Genomic DNA, 8759 nt, shown 5'->3' on the forward strand with positions numbered 1-8759 from the left:
TGGTATTTGTCTGTTTCCAGGTATGTACTGATATTGAAACACAAACACCTTTATTTGATAAACAACAACAATATAGCTTTTTATTGACTCAAATATATCAAAATCTTTTTAAGGAGGTAGGAGAATGTGCAAGTCATAACAAACCAAAATATTGCACTTTAATAAATAAAAAGAATCTTTAAATAATCATAACGTATAAAACAGCATATACAAAATTAAAATTTCAGAAACAATGTAAACAACAGAACAACATGGGATTATGCAAGGAAACATTAGTGCAAATTTGTAAACTAAGAACTTTTAAAGAACTGTGCAAAATGTAAACGGGTATAAAAGACAACTATAATTTGTCTATCATTTTTTCAAATAGATCCAAAAACCTCACAGTTTTGGCCTCACTCTCTTCGTGGCGTTTCTGTTCCTTGATGGACTCTTCAGTTAAAAAATCTAAAATTGGATTACTTTTTCTTTTCCTTTTTTTGGGAGATGGAGTTGGGGGGCTTGCTACCATCATGGAGGATGCTGTGCTAGAAGAGGCTGTCTCTTCTGATGTATTTGGCAGTGGTCCAGTGGTGCTGACAGCAGGAATTTCACTGAAGTCAACACTTTCCTAGCAGAAAAAAAATGATATACGCAAGTACATAAATGCATAATAAGTCATTAGGTACGGTATCATCAAAACAACAATGATCATATTACTGACAACCAAAATAGCAAGATTACATAATTTTATTTAAAACATTACCATGGTGAGTGTTATTTGTTCCTCATCAGTGAATGAAGAAACCACCACAGGAGGATCTATAGAAGGCCTGGAACCCAACACCTCATGCATTTCTTCAAAATACTGCCACGAAGAAGCAGTTACCTCTCCAGCATCTGTTCCAGAGCCAGTTTTTGGTGTTTTAAGGTCCTGAAGGAAGACACAAGCAGAATATTCATAATAATATAATAGTGAAAATGTCTTTACTATTTTATATTTCACTACATTTTACAGTAGTAATTCTATGAAAAAGACAATTATAAGAAATTCTTCTCGAATGTGTGTGTGTGCATTTTATAATAATACAAAACATGTACTGAAATGGACTGCCTAGATTGTGTAAGATTTTCAGGTAACACTTTACAATAAGGTTTATTACTTGAACATTAGTTAATGTATTAACTTTTGTATAAATTCAGTTCATTATTAATTTAATAAACATTAATTAATTAATGTAATGTAGTTCACTAATTAATCTTATTCTGTTATCGATTTTCATAGACAACATTGCTTACCTTGTATTTCTTCTTTAAATTTTCCCACTTCTTTGATGCCTGTTGGCCAGTCACCTTTCCCTCCAAACCCAAGTCTTTTATAAGTGTCCTGTACCATTTAACCAAAATGAACAGTAATGAAGTGCACATACGTCACAGTAACATTGATCAGGCACAAGCAACATAAACGTTTAACAGATAACTCACTCCCAAAGTTGTTTTGCAGTGTATTTCGATCGCAAGAAGCGCTGCTCGTTTTCAGCACGAAAACGTATGAGCCTTCGTGTTTCCTCAGGTGTCCCTGGTTGATACAGAACATAACTGATGAATAAGCACGAAAACTGAATGCACCTTTGTATGTACACATATTTATGGACGTAACCACATAAAAACAATGCATTAATAAGGCATGCTGCAAAAACAAGTTACCTGCCACCGGACTTGTATGTTGTCAAATCACCGCGGGTATTAATAAAATATTAAAATTATGTTATGTAACTATCACAAAGTCAATAACATTAGCGAACTTTTTCATAGCGATTTTTACAAATCTTTTTTCGGAGAATATAACCGTATACATGAACACAAGATTAAAGGCAACATAAAACAAGTGATTATTTGATATTAAAATACGTTTTAATGTCAAAAAATACTTACATTTATGGGTTTCTCTGTTCGCTCGTTCGGCCATGTTGGAAATTGATTATAACCCTTCGTCTGAAGTGTGCTCCCGAAAAATCTTCGTTTGAAGGGCTACCTGGCCCTTCCCCCTCCCCCTTCCCCTCCAGCCAAACGAGAATTGAGACACCCCTACCCCTTCACGTGAACGCGCGAAACAAAGGGGAAGGGGTAAGGGGAAGGGGTAAGTGGTAGAATTGGGATTGGGCCTTAAAGTTCCAATAAAATCAAAACTGACAATTCTTATTTTTTAAAATAAAGTTGCCAGCCTTTTCTAGGATTTTCACAAAAGTTTAATGTCTTCCAGAAAATGTTCTTTATATATTAAAACATGCAATATATCAAATGAAAAAGCTGACCCTCTGCTTTTTATACCCAAAAAATTTATCACCTGTGAAATATTGGAAGGTTTCTTCAAAAATACAAAATTTTACAAAAAAGCTTAGATTATTACATTTTTGTAAAGGACTTTTGTTAGAGATCAGATACAGAACAAAGATCAAAACATGCAAAGTTTTTAAAGGCACACCATGGAACTTTTTGGCCACTGTATTTGACTGTATCACATGTATTTTTCACATCTAGCGCCCCTAGAGGCCTTAAGCGCCGCAGCACTGTCGCAAAGGAAAAGAAGACAACTCTTTAGGTCACAAAGTGTGCCTTCCAGCATGTCATATGAATATAATTTCATGGGTTTTATTTTTTTCAAACGCCAAATGATCGCGTAGCTCACGTTGACAAGCCAGTTGTAACGGTGGTCGCTTGGTTAAAGTTTATATTTTAAAAAATATTGCCTTAAAGGGGAATCAAACCCAGCTTGCCCGTGTGCTAGGTCAATGACGCCACCACGGCGCCACAATGTCACGTGATATAAGCCTCTCTATCTAAACTCCCCAAGTAGCCTCCTGTAAAATTCACGTAAAAAAGAGACAGGATTTAAATATGCAAGCAATTTAACATTACTTACTAGTCCAAGAGCATGAGGGCCCAGTCAGCATCGGTCGGAAACCCCTCCTCCTTCTTTAGTTCACACCAGCGAGCAAACGCTGGCCCAATATTGATTCTCTTTCTTCTTTTTATTCTGTCACACTCCCGTTTTCTCTTTCTGGTCTCAAACAAAACCTTGGGTTTCTTTTTCTTAGTTGCTGCATCGGCCATGACAAAAACAACAGGAAAATAAATAGTTGCGCTCTCACGTCCGAATTTGAGGAAGTGGAGGAAGTGACGTATGCCGTAAAGCAGATTTTTGTAGTTTTTTTTGTGCTTGAGTTACTACGCGAAACCCCAAGTTTAAAAGTACGAGTAAAAGCGATACAGACCCCGTCATTCAATATATTTTAAGTCAATGTACCATCACAAGGGTCTTAAAAATATGTTATGAAGGTTGGAAAACTACAAAGTGTCACTTTAATGTTTTTGGATGTTTCAGTGTTTTATAAGTTGGGTAAGAGCGCCACCTAGTGCATTATAGTGGAAATACGGATTTCCGTAAAATCTGGTCATTTTCAGGGAAGCATTTTCTCTTAATTGATGAGATAACTCGTCAATGGCGGTGAAAGAGTTAATGTAATATTGCAGTGTTTATTATAAACACTTAACATGTATCTTTGTAAGTTTTTTTTTTATTCTTGTGCCCTCATAAACTTCAATCAAAATCTGCAAATGAACTTTCGGCCACTTGTGGCGATCATTCTCAGATAACAACAGTTAGACGTTTGGGGCCCCTTACGAAAATTAACCATGGTTTTACTACAGTTAAAACCTGAAAACCATGGTTAGTGTAGTAAAAACATGGTTTTGCTGATAGTAATCAATACACCAAAAAACCATGGTTACTACCACAATAAAACCATGGTTAATTTTTGTAAGGGGCAGGAGCATCCGTTAACTCCGCCCCCTCCAACTGTCACTCTGCTGCCAGTTCTGTTTCTGAATAAAACGCCTAGTTTTCTATATCCAATCAAAGCACAGTGGAAAACGCAAGCCATGGCCACTATTTTCCTCTGGTGATGTTTAGTTTCACCTAAATACATCACAACCCATATGTTAAGTCGACTGGACTTCCGGTTCAAGGGGGCTTTAAGGCATTTGCACACTAGAAGATTAGCAAACCGGATTTGTGGCGATTTCATTCCCCCAACAATCCTAGGTAAAGACCCAATCATCTTGGTGGTTGTATCGATTATCTTATGTGGTGTGTTAAAATCAGCTCGGAAGCACATCGGGGATACTCGCAAATAGTAAATATTCAACATATTTATGATCAGAAATCCTATTGTGTGGCGGGACCCCAAGGACAAACAATGTTGAAAGTAAGTTGGACATCAGAGATGTAAATAAATAGGAGTTTACATAGTATTAATGCCATTAGTTTATGTTCATCATTTGCCACGTTTGTTTACTGTGAAGTAATGTTTCATCGTTGTTCTCAGTGGAGACTCTTGTTGTTTGTGAAGGGAATCTGTTGGTGTTTGGTGGGATGTCATTATAGCAGCACATACACTATAGGAATACAATTGTGAAAATAGTCATGAAATTGAAATTTAAAACTTAAAAAAAGGAATATTGGGTTATTGGGCTGCTTCCATTTCATGACGACTTTAAGGTTGTCACCGTTTTATTATCATGTTTGTGGTCTCTCACAGTTTTAAATATTTTAGTTTGGCCAAGCCTTAAAGGGACACTCCACTTTTTTAAAAATATGCTCATTTTCCAACTCCCCTAGAGTAAAACATTTTATTCTTACCGCTTTGTAATCCATTCAGCCGATCTCCAGGTCTGGCGCTAGCACTTTAAGCATAGCTTAGCACAATCCATTGAATCTGATTAGACCATTAGAATTGCGCTAAAAAATAACTAAAAAGTTTCAATATTTTTTCCTATTTAAAACTTGACTCTTCTGTAGTTAAATCGTGTACTAAGACCGACAGAAAATGAAAAGTTGCGATTTTCTAGGCCGATATGGCTAGGCTATACTCTCATTCTGGAGTAACAATCAAGGACTTTGCTGCCATAACATGGCTGCAGCAGGCGCAATGATTTTACGCAGTGCCTGAAAATAGTCCCCTTGGTTACTTTAAATAGCAGGGGACTATTTTCGGGCACTGCGTAATATCACTTCGCCTCCTGCCGCCATGTTACATCACATTGGATTTTGCTAAGCTATGCTAAAAGTGCTACCGACAGACCCGGAGATCAGCTGAATGGATTCCAAAACGGTAAGAATGACATGTTTAACTCTAGGGGAGCTGGAAATTAGCATATTTTCGAAAAATTGGAATGTCCCTTTCAGCCATTGTTTATTGACATCACTTTTGGTAGCCACTATCTGTAATGTATTTGTCCATACTGTTTAACAAGGACCTTGCTAAACGAAACCATGTGATCAAGTTTACGCGTGATGAAAGCAGACAGCAACACTGGTTTGCCAACTCCACACATCATATATGGATACAGTGCCTGGGGTCCAGCAATGGGGCTAAAGAAGTGATGACAACTAATGAGACAAGAAGGACAATTATTCAGCAGCCTACAGCACAAACAGAAGCTACTGTGGGTAATTCCCTGAAAATGCCCAGAACGACAAAACGTTCAGACCACTCATAAATCGAATATAATAAGCAACAGCCTGAAAGACCTTCAGTAACCACCTCATGCTAGTTTTAGCACCTTACACAGTTCCTACCATCTGCCATGGTTTTGTACCGATCAAACGCACAGGTGCAGTCTTTGACCCAAACTCAAGCAGGTCCACCACATCAATACAGTCCACAGCTGCAGTGTACATCTAAAGAACAGATGTAATGAGAAGAAAGTTGATGTAGCCAAATGGCACGGAGGTAAATGTAGACTTCAGTCACTTTTTTATGTGTGGCACAGGGAGGCATAGAGTTGCCAATTGCAGGCAAATGGGAATCGGTCATTGCGGGATGAAAATTGGTGACCGAAGCACAGCATGTGTGCTTTTGAAAAAGTCTCTCAAGGTGCTTTTAATTTAAATGGCCATTGGAGCACAAATAAGTATTATGGACCATAATTGGAAAATGGTTCTTACCTCGCACAGAGATTTGTTCTTTTGCTAAAATTCTTCATCGACAGGAGTCAGAAAGTTAACAAAAAATATACTCTGGGGATTACGGTGAAAAGTTTGATTCTTTTTGCGATTAACCCCAGAGAAAATAAATCTGGTGTGCAGAGCTGTTTGGAACTGTTGGAGGACTTTCTAACCAAAATGCAACAAACTTTGGCTGCTTTGTGAATTTCATGTGTTGTGCATCCTTGTGCGCCAGACACATAAAATCACCCCAGGGTCACAAACTACCATTTATTTGGAATTAATAACCTTGGTAGCTTTAGAGAAAATTCCTGGAGCTCTAAGAAAGGATGATCATCTGGGTATTCATCCAGTTTGCTTTTCACCGATAGCAAACCCCGGGCCAGGTTCATATGATAACACCTGTGACACCAGTGAAAAACTGCCCAGGGCAGGACAGACTATAAAACCATGCACGAAGACCACATGGACTGAACCAAGGTAGGCAGAATAAACCAAAGACCATCAGCTTTATTGAGGAACTGAAAGGAAAGAAAGCCATGAAGTATCAGGAGGATGTAATGAGAACACAGAGAAATGACACTTTGAAAACAAGAGATGAATGAGATGCCATCTGTGAATTAATGCCATCAATGATATTCCCCAAAGCTGTCCCAACTAATAATGATGTCTGAACTAAGTAGTCATGGTTTGGCTGGTTAGCATGGCCTGGTTAGTCCTTACTGTCAAAACAACACTGTGATCTGGCTAAAAAAGACATGGATGGCAACTGCAAAGTAGATCAAAAGCTTGAGTCCAACAGTGGGGCTAAAGGAGTGATGATAGCTAATGAGTCGAATGGACAAAATCATTCAGCAGCCTGTCACCGGCCAGGGGCTGGCTACTAGTTGTAAAAACCACGCCCCTTCTAAACTTCCACCTCGAGGAGGTCCCCAAAACCAACCCAATGACCAGACAACAACGAGCACAAGTAAATATAAAATGTTCTTTTTATTGAATTAAATAATTAAAATATAGGGGGGGGGACTGGGGAAAGGGAAAGTTAAAACTAATTTCAGTTCTGCCCTCCAGGGGGCCACGGCCAGATGAAGGACTAAAATTGGGGGGTCGTACGTGGGGGGAACGGGCTCCTGCCTCGGTTTCCCTCTACTCGTGGCGCGCTCCTCTTCCTTCCTGGAGGCAGAATAAAAACACGATGAGTGCTGGTATGGGTCTTTCTCTGTTGTCGTACCTTGACTCGGGGCACTGCGGTGCACCCCTACTTTCCACAGGTCCTTGCTCGTTGATTCACTCGCCTTCCCTATTCTCCTTCCACAGTTCAATATTTCGATGCTCACGTTGGTTCTCTCTTTCTCTCCACAGGTGGCTGCTAGAATACAGGGACACAATGAATCGTTCTCAAAGCGTCGCTCACCTCTGCGCTGATTACAGCTGGCAGGTAGGTATGGCTCTCTCCAAAGCTCAATCTCTCAGTGTTCACGTTGGCTCTCTCTTTCTCTCCACAGATAGCTGCTAGGATACAAGGACACAATGAATCGTTCTCAAGACGTCGCTCACCTCTGTGCTGATTACAGCTGTCAGGTAGGTATGGCTCTCTCCAAAGCTCAATCTCTCAGTGTTCACGATGGCTCTCTTTCTCTCCACAGATGGCTGCTAGGATACAAGGACACAATGAATCATTCTCAAGACGTCGCTCACCTCTGTGCTGATTACAGCTGTCAGGTAGGTATGGCTCTCTCCAAAGCTCAATCTCTCAGTGTTCACGTTGGCTCTCTTTCTCTCCACAGATGGCTGCTAGGATACAAGGACACAATGAATCGTTCTCAAGACGTCGCTCACCTCTGTGCTGATTACAGCTGTCAGGTAGGTATGGCTCTCTCCAAAGCTCAATCTCTCAGTGTTCACGTTGGCTCTCTTTCTCTCCACAGATGGCTGCTAGGATACAAGGACACAATGAATCGTTCTCAAAGACGTCGCTCACCTCTGCGCTGATTACAGCTTTCAGGTAGGTATGGCTCTCTCCAAAGCTCAATCTCTCAGTGTTCACGTTGGCTCTCTTTCTCTCCACAGATGGCTGCTAGGATACAAGGACACAATGAATCGTTCTCAAGACGTCGCTCACCTCTGTGCTGATTACAGCTGTCAGGTAGGTATGGCTCTCTCCAAAGCTCAATCTCTCAGTGTTCACGTTGGCTCTCTTTCTCTCCACAGATGGCTGCTAGGATACAAGGACACAATGAATCGTTCTCAAGACGTCGCTCACCTCTGTGCTGATTACAGCTGTCAGGTAGGTATGGCTCTCTCCAAAGCTCAATCTCTCTGTGTTCACGTTGGCTCTCTCTTTCTCTCCACAGTTCTCACAACTCACTCGCTTTCCTGTCAATCAGCAGACGTAACAAGATACATAGAGATTTACAGGGGTCGCGGCTTACGCTGGCTAGTTTCTGCAATGCGGCGGTGAAGCAATGGTTTGTACTGGGACGCCGGGGGCCAGGACCCTCTCGGCGAACTCGTTGATGAACAGAGGGGCGAGAACCACGCCGGCACACCGGGTCGAACGCTGCCCGTTCCTCGAGACCCGTTGGTCAATCGAAACTGGACCGGGGCGCCCTTTCGTCGAGACCTCGGGCCGGCGGATCTCTCCTGCCTCTACTCTGTGATGATAACAAAACACAGGTAAGTTGACAATAATAGGTACAGTACTCACACACACTGCTACTCGCCCAGTTCTTCGCCGCCACTCTGTAATTCTGTGGAACTGAAAACACAC

The 8759-nt window shown here is 40.7% G+C and overlaps 1 protein-coding gene across 1 annotated transcript; it reads right to left on the reverse strand.

Annotated features, from left to right (window-relative positions):
* Positions 1-340: 340 nt before the first annotated feature.
* LOC135783404 (uncharacterized) lies at positions 341-2138 on the reverse strand. Its single transcript, XM_065294081.1, has 5 exons — positions 1915-2138; positions 1465-1558; positions 1279-1366; positions 746-913; positions 341-610 (listed from the first exon to the last, which is right to left on the reverse strand). Exons 1-5 carry the CDS (start codon positions 1946-1948, stop codon positions 341-343), a joined length of 654 nt encoding a protein of 217 aa, XP_065150153.1. The 5' UTR covers positions 1949-2138.
* Between the last annotated feature and the right edge of the window lie 6621 nt (positions 2139-8759).

Source organism: Paramisgurnus dabryanus, chromosome 2 (assembly GCF_030506205.2).
Source record: "Paramisgurnus dabryanus chromosome 2, PD_genome_1.1, whole genome shotgun sequence".
Taxonomy (NCBI): domain Eukaryota; kingdom Metazoa; phylum Chordata; class Actinopteri; order Cypriniformes; family Cobitidae; genus Paramisgurnus; species Paramisgurnus dabryanus.